Below are 17,220 nucleotides of genomic sequence, written 5' to 3' on the forward strand. Positions count from 1 at the left end.
AAACCCCCTGAAATTCGCCAGTTACGGTAAGCTAAGCAACCATAACTTGCACCACCACCGTGCACTGCTAAGACTAACACCCAGGACATCAAAGATGACATCACAAATATCATTGATGACATCACTGATGACATCACATGTCTAGCCCCTTCTTTTTTGCTCACTGCCATATCTAGGCCAGGTGGTTTTATTTACTGACAGTCAGAAACGTAACTTTCAAAAGGTATTACATTTATAGATCTTGCTATTCTCACATGTTCTTACACTACTTTCCTTAGAATTTAATCGCATCTTATGATGTACATATATAGGGGAAGAAGCAGGCCTGAAACACAGCAATCATTTTTGTGCGTGAATACAATCATGTATATTATACACAGTTGCTAATGATACTGCCTCTTGTTTGCTTACTTTACTCTCCATACATAAGCCCCATATTTGTATGCATTGTAGTCTATTTATGTTTTGTTTGTATTAGTAGAAATATGTACGAAATGATGCATTATTTACATTTTTTTTTTTAAAGCGCTCACACAGCCCGCAGGCATCGAGGCGCTGTTACAGGAATTGTTTGTTTTGTAGTTGAGTAATTGTTTTTCTCTTAGTTGCGTATTTAGAACGCGCTTAAACACCCAGTGGTTTCTAAGCGCGGACCGGACCCGGGGATCAAACCCGTGTTGCTTCGTGTCATCTTGCTTCCAAGGCACGCACGTTGCCGCTGTGCTATCCTAACTACTTAGTACATGTTTCACAGTATGGAAAAGTCTGATATATAATAAAACGGTGAATGCTTCTATAACTTTGGAAAATTACAAATATTGCACCACTGTGGTGTATGCTGCAGCCAATACCTACATTTCTGTATGAGTAGGTTCCTGTACTAGAAGGAACACTGCAATGGAATGTTCTTTAGAACACTACATTGCGTAATGAAGTATGTAGTTTATTACACATCTCCTGATAATCCCAATACTTTTTTGCCAACATTACATTCACAACCCCTTGTATGAAAAGTAAATGCACATGTGATGTCGTCAGTGATGTCATCAATGATATTTGTGACATCATCTTTGATGTCCTGGGTGTTAGTCTTAGCAGTGCACGGTGGTGGCGCGAGTTATGGTTGCTTAGCTTACCTTTACTGGCGAACTTCAGGTTTTTTTTCCGATTTTACTTGTAACAATAACGTCCTTTTAACGTTTTTTACTGAAGGTTTTTATTAGTGCAACTTAACCATAATGTCCCCTTAACACAGTTTTTTCATTGAATTTCAAAGTTATGTATTAGTCCAACTTAACCATAACGTCCCTTTTTAACAACGTTTCATTCAGTGAATTTCATAGGTTTTTACCAGTGCATGCTATTTTCCTACAATCTACTAACATACTTAACAAATATAACAATATTTGTGTCCAATTTACAAAGTGTCACCTTAAAACTCTGACTTCATTGCGGAACTTCCGGACAGTGCCACATAACCATACGCTGGTGCGCGGCATAATGACGTGTCCAAGAACACGTCTGCACTTAACGATAAAATCTGTGCTTTCGCGGATAGTTCAGAACTGCATTTTCTACTGATCTAGGAACTTTCTACTTCAAAATTTCCCTTGCACAGATCCAACACCTATTCCTACTCATTATCCATTAACAATCTAGTACACAGTACATACTTTTAGCAAAACTGCTATTTATTTTAAAATGTCATCAGCTATGGCCATCCCTCCTCCCCAAGAGTCACCACCACTGCTGTAATCAAGGAGTATAAGAAACACTGCCCCCTACCTTAGAAATAACACATGCGCAACGTTTTCCCCTGTCCACCTGCTCCTCCATATTAGTGTTTGGTGCCTCTTCCCTCATTTCCCTCCCCACCTTTCTTTCTTAGCTCACCTGCCAAAAAGAAATGCATCCAAAAACAAAAGAAGAAATGTTCCTTTAGGAACCACCGTTCACAGTTAAAAAATAGAACTAAACAAAACGTATGTACTCCATCTACTTTACATTTCTCAGTAAAGTACATAGAATCAATAAGATTTTCCAACATTACCATTTGCATTTTGTGTTATGCTAATGGGAATATTGTGATATTGTGGCGTTCATCGTCCGGGACTGAAACGGTGGGTACCGGCCCAGCAGCCCAAGTTATCAGCCCAAGCGCGATGGTGGATAACGAGGTCTCCGGACCATTATCCCCCCCATTCCAGCCAATGAGGGGTGAACGCCATTAGCACTGTAGGTTCCCAAAGCAGGAACCTGGGGTGCCAAAAAAGGATTTTCCTTCCTACACCGGGATGCCAGGAAAATCCTTTTCCAAGATGGCCACCATGGAAAGGGAAGGTGGGGTTCCATACAGGGTCCCTCTTCGCTTTCCATGGCAGCCTGCAAAAGGCGAAGAGAAAACTCTATGACCATATTACTACGAGCACATTTTTCTTCCCTTTCAAACCTATCCCAATTTCAAACACATTTTCCACAAAGCCGGTCCCAGGTGGACATGGCCACTTTAACCCCATGTGTTGTCCCCCGTGATCATAGCCAGTAGCCAGATGGACCGGATCATGACCTTATTCCATGACCCAGGCAATCTGGCCACTGCCCATGGCTACCGGCTATACCTCAGTCACCAAAAAGGTATATCACTATTTTTTGTACCTACATTATGACACTAGTTCAAAAATTAAACACGGGCACATTTGCAAAACCATGCTTTCAGATCCTTGCCAATGCTCCTTCCACAAGTTTGCTGGAAATCCACACATGTTTTTTTTTTTTCGAAAGTGTCAAATGTATGCACATAAAATAGTCATATAACCTAGCCCCCACTTGACAAAATCCATATAGACTTTATGAAAACATTTATATCTAGATCTAAAATCTTTTTGCAAACATTTGTGTAGATTTGTTAAATTGCACCCCATTTATAAGCCTTTAAAATAATTTGGGACCTCCATCTAATTTTGCCCCCTCTTGACAGAATGCCACCAAACTTCGCAAACACATGTATATCTAGATCTATTATCAGTTTGCCAAATTAGGTGCAGATTCGTCAAATGGCACCTCATTTATAATCCTTTACATTATTTTGAGACACCCACTCTAATTTTGCCCCCTCTTGACTTTGCAGACACATTCGGAATCAGCTCAAGAATAAAACTGCAAAATTACATGCAGTTTAATGAAGTGGTGCCAAAGTTCTAAGCCATCCAAGAACTGCTTTTCACCAACCGTGTAATGCTGAGGTGTCCCCGAACCTCACAGGACTGTTCGCGAACATCCGAACTGTTTGCGGCAAAAAAAACGCAGGTTTTTTGCCTCTTGCAGCCATATCCCATCCCATCCCATCCTCAACACCCCTCACCTCTCCAGAGATTATTTGATGAGTTTGACAAGTGCAAAGTTGTGGTTTTTTAATGTTTTTACCGCGATGTCAGCTGCTGTCCGTGAATCCAAGATGGCGGGCGCATTGAAAAAATGTGACGCACCTCCCGCTTCGCTCCAACCGATCAGCGAACACGTCGCATGTCTGCGGACATGACGTAAGCCAATTGGGCAATCAGTGTCCTGTCCGCGAAGCGGACATAGGTATCACTTATTTCTTTAGACCTACTTTTTGGTCATTTAAAAAAAAAATACTTGACGGATTTTCACCAAATTTACAAAAGCACGCTTTCGAGACCAAGCCGCTGCTCCTACTGCAAATTTGGTGAAAATCCATCCAGCGGTTTGGGCTGTAGGCTAGAAAGAATATTTTTCTCCATTCAGTCTATGGGGAAAAAAGAAATTTTGGGAACCCCCCCCTATAACTTAGCTCCTCCCTCCCTCCCCCCTCCCCAGACCAAACCTCACCAAACTTTGCAAAATAATTCAGAGTGGGCCATATACCTTTTTTTTGCAAAGTTTGGTGAGGATTCATCCATGATGGGGTGAAGTTATAAGCCGCTCAAAAAGTGCTCTTCCTATGGAAAAAATATTGACAGAAAAGCAACTCATGAAAACATGCTATGGTTGGAAACTGCTCGCCATTGAGCTTATGCTGGTGTCTGACTGCTTGCAGATGTTTTCTGCCCACAAATGTCAGGGTTCCCATTGGCCGCACATGACATACAATTCTCTTTAATGCGCCCTTGATGTACACTATACGGTACTAATCTGTTTTTTCTTTTATAGCTATTTGAAAGAGAACTGAAAAAAAAAGTGAAGCGAGTTCCACTGGAATTTGAGCCTTTCCGTGGTCTGTTTGGAAAGAAGGGCGACATCTGCGGCGTGCACTTTGCATTGGAGTAGAAGCAGTCGATATGCATGGGATCATCTGTATTGTGGGACTTTCGGGCATATGCCTCTGAAGGTTGGCATCCAATAAAGCTGGGAAACTGATCCTTATTTGAAGGCAAGAGGAACGTTCAAGAACTGGCGTAATGACAAGAGGACTGTTCAAGAACTGGTGTAATGACCCTTCCAACAATACCATTTCGCAACCATACATTACATTCATATTTTTATTTTTGTTATTTGAATTCTTCATTTCATTTGTGTATTCAGAATTATTTAGGTCGGGGGGAAACTGGGATGGGTATGATTTTAAGGTCTGCAGGGCGAGGGCCTAATGGAAATGATGGAAGGCGTTATCGGGTCAATGGAGTACTGACAAATGAAGGTATAGTTTGGGAAAAGGCATGTGGGATCCAGGTATATTTCTTTTTTTTTTTTTTTTTTTTAATACAATTTGTATTGGTTTTCAAAAACATAACAAAGCAGAAGAAAATTGGGTCATACTGAGTCATGGTGCTCATGACAGTGTATACTTGTTGCCTTGCATTTCCCCCATCTACCACAAAAGGTGATTCCCGACTCTTCTGGGATATCTCTGTGCCCAATAGATTGGATAATTTGCTACAGCATGCTGCCTAGAAGTGGCGGACCCGTGGCCAATCCCAGAGGGTATGAATGAAAGTGCCCTCTTGGACCCCACACCTCAAGCATTGGGGGTCATCCACCTTGCCCCATCGAAACAGCGAGACCCTGGGGTAGTAGACTCTATGGGAGGATTTTAAGCTGTACAAGGTGAGGAGATAGCCACCTCCCTGGGAAACATCAGGGCCTCCACCCACTCCTCCGGTTCTATGTGTCTGTTAAGGATTCTAATTGGGCGTCACACACCAGACCAGGACTCTTGCCACTAGCCTGAGATGCAGCGCACAATTAAAATACATTTTCTTTATTTCCTTAGAATTCAGATAGAGATGGCACCCAACCCGTTTCACACCCCCTTTTAGAAATACCCCGGGTCACAATGGACCAGGAACAAGGCCGGTGGGTGGGAATATAATATTTATTTTAAATTCAGATGAAATCACACACATTTAATATTGGGCAGCAATCACCAATGGGGTGATAATTACAAGGTAAAATGATAGAATACACTTAGTTTGACCTTCTGATATAACATACTGAAAGCACAAATGAATGAGAGCAATATTACTTTTCGGGTAGATGGCGCCCCAGTTAAGATTTCCCCCTGCAATACTCCCTCAAACCCCTATTAACTGGAATCTTGCAGAGTGAATATGGAACATCAGGATAGCAGGAGCTGAAATATTCAGAAGAGTGTGTCCTTTCTCTGTGAGCTTCCACTTTTTATAAGGTGGATGACATCACAGGATTTACCATGGGGGCAGGCTTTGGCTGGTCATGCCTCTAACAACTGGATTGGGCAGGGATGCCTGTTGCTGCCTTCCTGTCAGCCAGTTGGATTTTAAGGACATGACATCAGTTAATTTTGCCAAAAATAAGTTATAACATAAATTGCACATTTTTACAGTTGTGGCACTTTTGAAAATCACATAGGCGGATTACATATTTCACACAGAGCATAATATTCCAAATCCCAAATTCGTATGACATTGTTTCGTCCTTCTAATAACCTTTCAAACATTTTTGTGGGAACAGTTTCACCTACAATTCTACAATTTTAGATGTGTATCTATCATCATAAAGCATGTTTGCATTCAATTTCAAAGTTGCACCAAGTATACTTTTCCCATGATTTACATTTTTCTGCCGTTTACATCCCCTACATACTAGGGAAAGCTATACTGTCTTGTTTTAATGCCACCAAAATTACATTTAAACTGTCGAATTTCTGTGTTTTCCGGTTGCAAAAATAAGTCTTAAAGTTTATTAATTCCATACAGTCTTTTGCCCCAGATGGGCTAGCTTTTGCCTTCCAAATAAGTGCATACTTCCCAACCCCCAGCAGATGTCAGGTTTTAGCCAGCCTGAATCCAATGTTGCTCTGGAGTTCCCATGGATTTGTCTTTGAAGCACCCCAATTTAAGTGGAGGGGAAGTGCTGCTAAAAAGTCTCACCTATGTGTCCCAGAAATCTATTGTACGAGGCTAGAGCACTGCCTCATTGTCTGATGAGCGTGTTACATTCTCCCCATTGCTTATTCAGATGCCCCTGGGGAGTGAGGGGGGGGGGGGGGCTATCCACTTGAGGGAGGCAAATCCTATTCCCAGGAAGCCATTTTCTTTCCTGAACCAGAAAACAAAACTGTTGGAATTAATATCCTACATATATTTTAACACAGCCCTCCCAGACTTCCCCCCCACCCCCCTCACATCTCTATGCAAGGACTGGGCCTTAATTCAACAATTTACCTTTAAACAGACATTTCCTTGTTTGCAAAAAGCACCATTTTTACACGTGGTTAATTTTCCTTGGCTGTCACCTTACAATGCGGAGATAGGGCTTCTTTTGAAGAGTTTAACTGTGATGTTTTGTTGCAACAAGTCAAGCGTTGTTCCGTACGGCTTGGAATTAAGTTCCTTGTGATTTCCCAGATCTTGCCTGACCCAGCCTGTCATTCAGTGAGAAATGCCCCCTTTTGCTGGAGCACAACCTGAATATTGATGGACATAGATGGGTCTCACTGGAACAAATTGTGTACTGTTAAAAACGGTGGAAAAGAGCATCAGGGCGCAGTAATTTTAAATGTCAAATATTTCCTTTTTTTATGGGAAATTTTGAGCTACCAGCAAAGCAGCACTGTTTTTCAATTCTTTTCTTTGGTGCACATAAGGAAAACACTGGCAGGCTTTCTCGGGGTGTTCCATGTTCCATCTCGCCCCATATATGCTCGGCAAAGACAGCCCAGCCATTATTTTTGTAGCTGCAAAAAGCAGTTTTGATACAAGGGAATGGCGCTTTGCAGAGCCAGCGCAGCCATTCTGCTGGTAACTGCTGAAGTGCAGATTGGTGAGGTAGGGGAATTCTGCAGGGCTGGTTGATGTATCCCACAGGTCCCATGTCCGCCTCCCACTTGGTTTTAAGATTGAACAGCCCTGGGGCTTTGAAAGTGGTTATGGCTTGATACAAGGTAGACGTGACCATGGTGGGTATATGACCTAAGAGAACATTTCTTTCAAGTGGGGAGCATTGCGGTATGTCCGTCAGATTTGAGAGTTGTGTTCATAGTGCATGCGATAATTGCAAGTAGTGGTACTGTTCTATGTTTGATAGACCAAACTTCCACTGCAGCTCGGCAAATGAAGCGATTCTCTTCCCCTCCTACCACATCAGCAATGGTTCTAATGCCTGCGCCCATCCATCCAGGCAACACCAGCAGTTTATTTACCTTTGGCAGTAAGATATTTGCCCAGAGAGGTTGTGCTCATGTCGGTCTGTCCTTCCATCCGGTGTGTTTTTGGGCTGCCCTCCACACCTGTACTGTGTGTTGAATCAGTCAATGCTAGAGGATACCTGCGTACGTCGGTATAAGTAACAGAGCGGATTCACGCCCCCAACTCCATTGTGGGTCTCAGGTTGGTTACAAAACTGAACAAGATCCTTTGAGAGAATAAGACCCTCCTTGTGGTGCAGGAGGCTAAGACTACTCACTACATCAGGGAAATAGGTGAAAGGTAGGGAGGAATACCACTGAGCTTTCTTACTAGCTTAAAAAAGATGCAAGGTTGACAATTTGAGGACAAGTATTTCCTTATCTATGTCGTGCCTCCTCTCGCCCCCACCGTCCCCTGGATGCGTTCTCTGCAGAATGATGGAGCCACGTGGGAACACCCAGGCATAAGGAAGAGTAGAGCTATGCCAAAAGACGGCCACCGAAAGATGTCCGGAGTCAAACTAAATCGTGATCTAAAAATGTCCGTAGTGTATAACCAGAAATCCAGCAATATAGTTCCTCAAGCCATAATCCAAAAGAAATACACAATCTAGGTTGTAATCCATAGTTAGAATTCAAATGGCACAAAATCCACAATCTCACTGAAGTCCAGAGTCTAATCCTAATATCCATGTCGACTGAAATGAAGCAGTAGTTTCTAACCAGAGTAATTCCGTTGAGAGGGATTATATATAGCGCTATATAAATGCTTTATTATTATTATATTAGGGACGAGAAGTGGGGGTTGAGTGGAAGGAGAAAGAACTGTAAGGAGACCAGGAAGATCCAGGAAGCAAAGGACATGGATCAGCCTGAAAACACAGTAATCTGTTGAGAAGCAGAGACCGGTGAGCAAGTTCTCCGTATGTAGTTCTGGGTTGTGATGTCTGTAGGGCACCCAGCGCAATGACACCACGTGGCCCATCGGGATGCTGGGAGTTTGTGTCCAGGCACTGATAATCCTGCAAACACCATAGGAGCTTCCAACTCCTCGGGTAATGCCAGTACTGAGCCGCTGCATTGCGGAAGCCATGCCAAGGTGAACCTGGCTATGATATGGATCCGTGAGTACAGGGCCATACGGATGGACAGCTGGATGGGAGCTGAAGGTTGTGAAACTAGTGTATGGGAATTTTGATGCGACGTCTAGGGGCGCATGTGGAAAAAGAGCAGGACCAATGGCATATGGACAGGTAGAGGAAGGGCTACAGGATGGAAATTGGGGAAGGGCATAAGGATCAAGAGCTAGAAGGGCATCCGGAGTGTCAGAGGTTTACCATTAAGGGGATGGGCATACAGACATGCTAGAGGAAGGCACAGGGATCAATCAATGGAAAGGACATTTGGATGTGCAGGTAACGAAAGGGTGGATGGATGAACAGCTATGGTATTGGTTACTGGATGGACCGCTTTGAGAAGAATATTTGGATGGTTGGGTTGTAGGAATTGAAAACCACTTGGAGATAGGCATGTGGACAAACAGCAGGGAAAGACCAGTGTAACTGTACAGCATAGGATTCCTCCACATTGTACTGAGTCATCCACCCCACTTCCCACACACCACTGTAAGGATACTGCACCGAGCAGATGTTTGCTGTATATGTGGTTCCACAACAACTGCTTTCCCCCACATGTCTGCTGTGTACATGGGCAAGGTATGACAAGAAGCCTCCAGCCTTGGCTGCAAGCTTTGACTTCATTGCAATAGCGAACACTGCTCAGGGTGCTTGTGGCCATTGGTCCTCCTTTGTCCTGCCACCATTAGTTGTTGAAATACAGATCACACTATAAACAGAGGGCTTCTTCCAGTGAACTAAATCTCATTGAACTAAGAACAAAAGGCACCTGCTCACTGACGTAGGCATAATAAACATGAAGTAACTTTCAAAGTGAACATACCTGCCAACTGGCCCTTATTTCAAGAGTTTGTCTGGCATTCCCCACTCATTTAGTGAGAAAGTACCGTTTCCTGCAGTGGCCGTCCAAATGATTTGTACAGTATGATGCATTTAAAAGCAGTTTTCAGGTTGGACTGGTATTGTGAAGTCCACGGATCCCACTTAAGTGTTTATATGGATGGGCATTTTGGAACATCTGTTTAGTGAAGTTATTGTGACTGAAGCTATGTTGTAAGGCCCAACCCATCCAGTAATCCAAATAAAGTAGATTGGCATACATCCAGATAATGACCTCTCAAAACAAAAAGCCCATCATGGATTACTTGTGTTAAGTGCCAAAGAAATACCACTTCTAATGGTATTCTGGCAGAGTAAGCAGATATTGAATATCCTAAGCCTGAAAGTGCCCTGTCCAGATGCAGCCTGCCACTGGACTACCAGTCATTTTCCTCCAAGTATCTGGGATCTGGGCAAGTAACCTTATCAATTTTTCACCCACCAGGCCCCAACACAAAGATTGTTTGGTGGGCCATACAGTGGAACACCACTCCAGGCAGCATTCCAACTGTGAGGGACCATACCCTTCATCATGTCTTAACACCCGTTTGCATCTTTATGAGAGACCTGCCTGCAAGCTAGTCTAAATTCCAGCACTACCCCAATTGTCACTGGGCACCACCCTGTTAACTTGCCCTTAAGCGCGCTATGTGTCCATGTTGTAATGTGACTTGGATAGAATCATTTGATGTCACATTTATATTTCTGGTTTACTGTTCCGTCGATGTCAAAGCATTCTTGTTTTCTTTTAGAGAATTCCATTGTCAGTTGGAGAGTTTCTGTGTTGTCTCTGGATGGCCTGGTCCTGCTGGGGGTCCTTATAGCATATAACTTTATAAATAAACTATATAATACAGATCCAAGTGTGGCGTGATCTACATCTTAACATTGGCAACGAGGTCAAAAGGAGCGGACCCCCAGCAGCAGTGAAGCCGCTCCGCTCCATAATGGGCGTAGTAGCGGCCAATGTGGATCGGGCAGTTTGTGCCACATTCATACTACGAAGTCAGAAGTAAGTGGCTCCCTGCCCCCCCTCCTGCCCGCCCCTTGCCCAGAAAGTCATCGTAGCACGTATTAGCAGCCGCGGCTGCTGACGCTCCAGCGCGAGCCAGCGTTTCTGAGTGCCGGGCCTTACTGTATTAAACGGTATATAAGCGCACTTGAATCGGCGTGAAAGCGAACAGTGAACTGAGCAGCGAGCTGTGCTGCATGCAGTATTCCAGATAAGGGGCTATTCATAAGGGTGAAGACTGCTTAAGGAGAAGGTAGAAGAAGGGGAGGGGGGGCTCTTTTGAGCCAAAAAGGTCAAAAGAGGGGAACATTCAATAGAAGGTCAGAAGTCACAGCAATATTTAGTGTGGAATTTAATCAAGGAGACCAAGCAGACTTCAAGTATTTGGAACACTAGCTGAGAGGGTCACGATTCAAGGCATGGTCATATATTACACAAAGATAAAAGGACCAGAGACATTATGTTGCGCAAATTACAGGCACATAGAGGAAGCATTGGATATTATATTGCAGAGTGAGAAATATCACAAAGATTGTAAATTGTGTTCGGCCCACCAACGTCCGAGTGAAGACTGTCAGTTGTGGTGAAGATGTCAAAAGTCAACCAAGATGGCTATGCCGGGTGTAGCCGGCCCCCCTGTCTTCTTGCCCACTCCGGGTCCAGCAAAAATTCTGTGGGCTCAGTGGCGTAAAGGTTTATGCATTATGTTAAAGCAGCTGGTGGCAATTCATGTTCTAATGAGAGAAAACTTGCCTTATTGCACTTTTTGGGGCATGAAGGGCAAAGGATTTTTGAAATGCTTCCACAGCCAACCGGAGATGGAAGTGGTGATGCCATGAATTAATTTGTTGCAGCCCTCCTCAAGTTGGATTTACACTTCAATCCCAAGACGAGCACGATATTGGAACGTTTAAATTTTCGTATGCGAGTCCAGGATCAAGGGGAGTCAGTGGAAGAGTACGTGACTGCTCTACGGCATTTGGCTTTGTCATGTAAATTTCAGGGGTCATTTGATGAACCTATAAGGGACCAATTTATGACCCATTGTAATTCAAATAAAATTTGTGAAGAGTTATGGTTGAGGGATGAGCCCACCCTGGATGAGGTATTGGATATATGCAGGAGGGGTGAAGCATTCCCTGGTGTGTGTGGCAAAACCTGTGAATAAAGAAACCCAACGAGCCAAAGGAAATGAAAGCGGAAATATTGAATGTTGTCAACTCCAAGGGTAAGAAAAAAGGGAAGGACAGACGAGCAACACGCAGAGTAGTAGAAGACAAAGAGACAAGGAACTTATCAGAAAATAGCAAAAAGGGAGGAAAGACTGTGTTTTCTATGTGCAAGCAGCAGTCATTTTGCGGCATCGGTGGTATGTCCAGGCCGAAGAGCTATTTGTGCCAGATGCAAGAGAAAGGGACATTTTGCAAACTGTTGCAACAACTATCAGATGGGTCAATTTAACCAAAGGAGGGTATTATATGTCAACGAAGAAGATGAGGCGAGGTCGTCGGATGAAGATGTCACATTACCCTTGCAGAATGTTACAGTCAACACTATAAATGTGGTGTGGAATAATGAGGATGAGGATAAGTGTGAGCACCTGTATGCCACTGTGAGAGTGAATGGGAATGAAGTACGCATGATGGCTGATTCAGGGTCCAAAATTACGTTGACATCAAGAGATGTGTTTGAAAAGGAAGTGAAGGGTAAGTAATGTGAGTTGTTAAAGCCTGATATCAATCCTGGGGGATATAACCAAGACAGGATAGAATTGCTGGTTTACATTGTGGGAACATTTAAATTCAAAGATTGCCACTGCGAAGGAAAGCTATATGTTGCTAAGAAGGACTTGCTTTACTAGGATGGAGAGAGCAGAGAAACTTAAAAATAAAGCTTGATCCTAATGGGCAAGCACAAGTATTGCAAGTGGCGTGTACGCCGGTTGTGAACCATCCCAAGGTCTTTAAAAAAGGAGTCCAGCATCAGATAATTCTTAAGAAGGGAAGTATTCCTATAGTTGAAAAGCTGAGACCTGTTTTCTTGGCTCTAAGGGATGGTGTTAAGAAAGATTTAGAGAAATTATTGCATATGGGAGTGATTGAAAAGGCAGGAGGAGTGGAGTGGACATCACCAGTTGTGGTTGTGAAAAAGGGCTCAGGTGATTTTGAGATTATGCATCCATTTACGTGAACTTAGCAAGTGTGTGTTAGTTGATAGACATCCTTTGCCAAACATGGGAGAGATGTTGGCAAGGGTGGGGCGTGGTAAAGTTTTCACTAAACTGGACATGGCATCGGCTTACCACCAAGTCGAGTTGGAGGAAAATTGTCGAAAGTCGACAGCATTTATCAGCCATGAAGGAGTATACCAATTTAAGAGGATGCCATAAAGGTTATAGATCGCTTATTGAGAGGAGTCTTTTTGTTTTCAAGACAATGTCTTGGTATGTGGTGAGACAGTAGAGGAACTTGATAAAGTGTTAGACACAGTGTTGAGGATATTCGAGGAGAAAGGAATCCCATTAAGGGAGGAAAAATGTCAATTTGGTGTGTCCAAGGTGGAATACTTAGGACATGAAGTGTCTAGTGAAAGGGTGAAACCGAAAAGGGAATTTGGTGGATTCAATTAAGGAGGTGAACAGCCCAGCAAATAAAGTTGAATTACGGTCATTTTTGGGTATGACTGAATTCTACCAGAAATTTGTGGAGAATTATGCGGTCACGGGTGGTAGAGATGAGAAAGGTGTTGAATTTGTGTGGAATGAACCTTGTGAGATGGAATTTCAAAGGATAAAGGAGGAGATCAATTTGGCACAGCTGTTAGGGTGTTTTGACACAAGGAGAACCACAGTCATTACTGTCGACGCGACTGACACAAGTGTTGGTGCTGTGTTATCTCGGTTATGCAAGAATGGAACTGAAGAAGTAATTGTGCATGCGTCTCGAGGATTAAGAGGTGCAGAAGTGCGATACTGTTTTAGAAAAAGAAGCTTTAGCATGCTACTGGGCTTTTGAAAGGTTTAAAAATGTAGTATGGGGAACTGACTTTATCATTCGAACGGATCACAAACATAAAGGTGATCTTTGAGAATAAAGGTTTGGACAAAGTTTCATGCAGGGTGGCTGGATGGGTCACTAAGATGCAATGTCATCATTTCAAAATGAAAGTAATTCCAGGAAGGGAAAATATTTTTGCGGACAGTTTGTCGCGTTTGAAAGTGTCGTCGTATGATGTAGTTCAAGACATGGACATGGAAATGGAGATGGTGTTTGTTAATTCTGAAGGTATTGTTTCCAAGGAGGAGTGGCTCGAGGAAATGAAGAAAGGTGAGGTGTTATGTCGAATAATGTCGTATGTAATGTCGTCAGTGTGGCCTAAGAGGATTGATTTGTTGGAAAGGGAGAGGCCGTTTTGGGAAGTGAGAGATGAGATGTCTGTCAGATGCCATTTTGTTTAGGTGGGAACAGGCAGTGGTTCCTGAGGGTATTCCATCTAAAGTTATTGATTTAGCCCATTGTGGTCACGTAGGGGTCTCCAAGACCAAAGGTATTTTGAGATCTGATTACTGGTGGCCGGGTTTCGATAGAGATGTTGAAAGACGGTTGAATGAATGCCCAGAATGTGTCAAAATTGGGAAAGGTTCTGAGGCGAGGAAGCAGCCTATAGTAGAGGTGGATGTTCCCTCTGCAGTGTGGTGTGATTTGGCCATGGACATCCTGGGCCCTGTGGATTTAGGATATGGTAGGGGAAGGTTTGTGGTGTTGGTGATGGATTTGTTTTCGAGGTGGTGTGAATTTAAGGTAGTGAGAGATATTTCAGGGGAAAGTATGGTGGATGTTTTGCAGGACATATTTGCGAAGGAAGGTATGCCAGAAAGTATTCTGACTGATAATGGTACACAATTTACTGGGGGATGTTTTATTTGAAGAAATGTGAGAAAGCTGGAATTAAGCACAAGAAGTCGGCATTGTACCTGAGACCGATGGGGTAGTCGAGAGAATGAATAGGTGTGTAAGGGAGAGTATTCGCATGGCTCAAGAGTGTGGATACGACAAGAAGGTGGCTTTCCAGAACAGGATGTGGGCTCTGCGTTTGTCTCCACATACCACCACTGGGTTGTGTCCTTTTGAATTGATGAGGGGACGCAAACCAAATACTGTAGTGAGTCCACTGTGGTCGGGCAGAAGGAGAGTCTGATTTGGTTGTGGATGAGGTGAGAAGGATGTTAAAGAAAAAGGAGAAATGGGTAATGCGTGAGAATGAGAGGAGAGGTAAGAAGGAGCTATGAGTACAATGTGGCGATTGGGTACGGATCAGGAAAGGTGTGGTTAAGAAAAGGGTGATTCCTTATATTCTGAACCCGTGAAAGTAGTTGCTGTTTTGAAGGGAGCAGTACGAGTGATGGGGTTGGGGGGGGGGGTTCCGGTCTGGAACAAAGACAGAGTTGCGGTGGTGAGAAGGAGTGGTGTTGCAATGTGATGATGTTGGAATCTTATGTCAATTTCAATTATGTTGTTGTTTGTGGGTATGCATATATGAAAGGGGGGAGATGTGTTGTAATGTGACTTGGATAGAATCATTTGATGTCCCATTTAGAATTCTGGTTTACTGTTCCATTGATGTCAAAGCATTCTTGTTTTCTTTTAGAGAATTCCATTGTTGTCTGTTGGAGAGTTTCTGTGTTGTCTCTGGATGCCCTGGTCCTGCTGGGGGTCCTTATACCATATAACTTTATAAATAAACTATATAATACAGATTCAAGTGTGGCGTGATCTACATCTTAACAGTCCACCTCTCACATCCATGAGCGTAGTCTCCTCCACCCAGGGGGTTGTCTGCTCATAAACTACCCTTCGCGAATGGCCTGATCAGCCTACACCAACAAATGTGTTGTGAAGGCGTCCTGACAATGGCCTCTTACTGCTCTCTCCCATCACACTATCCTGGGGGAACACCACTCCAGGAAGCATTCCAAATCTCACCCGCCACTGGAACCCCTTAGAGCATTATGCTTACAGCGTCATCGCCGAATTGAGGACTCCTTTCTGACAAATGTATACAATGACAAACCATTGCAACCAAACCAAAAATATACATTGCCATTAATTGAAGCCTCATCTCAAATTATCAGCACATCCCAGTAACAAACACAAGCTTTGCCCAAAGACCCTTCAAGGAGGGTCGTCAGAACTCTGACAACATGAATTCAAACTAACTTCATTCCGTATTTAGCTCACAAGAATGTTCCTCTCTGAATGTGCATACCCACAATGCTGTGCTCCTGTGGCTTTGAACTGGAAGTGAACTCCCAGTGATAACTACTGGGTAGTGCTGTGACATTTTATTTTATTGTTTAAACCGTGGACCTAGTTCGAGAGAAGTGGTGTACAGTGTGGGTAGCCAGCGTTTGGGCTGCTATCTTTTAACAGTAGCGCAGGACTGTGCGTTCTTAGTATGTGTGGCCATTGGGATTGGGTCTAGTTCAGGTGTTGTTGAAAAAGCCAAGCTTTTAGATCTTGCAGGACAGAAGATTTGTGGGGGATTTCTGAGCCGATATCTGGATAGAGCTCCACAGGGTGGAATAGGGATAGCTATTGGGTAGTGCTGTGACTTGCGTGACTTTGGCTCAAATGGCTTATTCTCCTATCACCCATCTACATTATTTTATTGCATACATTTTGATCAGGCTGTTCTTCCATCAACAGTCTTTTTTCAATGTTTTTATTCCTGAAAATAAGTTTCTCAAAAGCTCATCAATTTGTATTTTGTATTTGTGGTATGGTAATCCCCTCAAGCCCTCGTACCCTTTTAATGTTACACTATTCCCTACCCTCGCCACCCCTTATATACCCTTGACCACACCCCCATAGATTTTTCAATAGGTTTTATTGAGGGGGAAAAACCAGAAAAGAACCCATCGAAAAAATGACTTGTCAAGTGAACGTTATGCTGTTGTAGAGGCTGTTGTCAGCCTTGGTTTTTCACAAGATATTCGCCTCTTTCTCTCCCTCTCTCCTTCGCCTTATCCTCGTTCTTCCCTCCTACTCTTCCTCTTTCTGCTTTTTTCTCTTTCCGCTTCTTTATTTCTGCTTTGCTTTTGCTTTCTGCTTCTCTTTGTCTCTCGCTGCTTCTCTTTCTCGTTGTCTCTCCATTGTCTTTGTCTCTTGCTGCTTCTCTGCACCACTCAAGTTCTTGGTGCATTTCAGGGTTTTGTGCATCTGCATCCCTGTGTGGCAGCCAGTTGGTAGAATCCACCCCTCATACTTGAGATCAGCTTCATCTCATGACCCAAACATGATGAAGACTGCTCAATGTTTAAAAAAACAAGCCCTACACTTGACTCAGAACCCTAGGGGACATCATTAATTTAAAGCTTACCAAAAGGCCACCACAGCCTCGTCTGGCAATGTATTATTACAAGGGGTGTTGGGCCATCAGAGCGGAGTGGCTGGCATCCTCCCCAATGTCAGGTCTGCTATCATGAACACTGCTAATGCACATTGGTTATTTGTCACAGGACAAAAGCATAGTACCAGTAGGAGGTAGAGGGAGGGTTTGACTATCTCTTA

The 17,220-nt window shown here is 43.4% G+C and overlaps 1 protein-coding gene across 1 annotated transcript in view; it reads left to right on the forward strand.

Moving 5' to 3' along the window:
- NOC4L (nucleolar complex associated 4 homolog) overlaps positions 1 to 4,502 on the forward strand; it is a 255,328-nt gene extending 250,826 nt beyond the window's left edge. The window contains exon 15 of the mRNA XM_069619985.1: positions 4,171 to 4,502. Coding sequence (XP_069476086.1) covers positions 4,171 to 4,287 — 117 coding nt within the window. The 3' untranslated portion in view covers positions 4,288 to 4,502. The remainder of the gene's footprint in view (positions 1 to 4,170) is intronic.
- Positions 4,503 to 17,220: the final 12,718 nt, after the last annotated feature.

Source organism: Ambystoma mexicanum, chromosome 10 (assembly GCF_040938575.1).
Source record: "Ambystoma mexicanum isolate Mex_15411 chromosome 10, UKY_AmexF1_1, whole genome shotgun sequence".
In the NCBI taxonomy this organism is placed as follows: Eukaryota; Metazoa; Chordata; class Amphibia; order Caudata; family Ambystomatidae; genus Ambystoma; species Ambystoma mexicanum.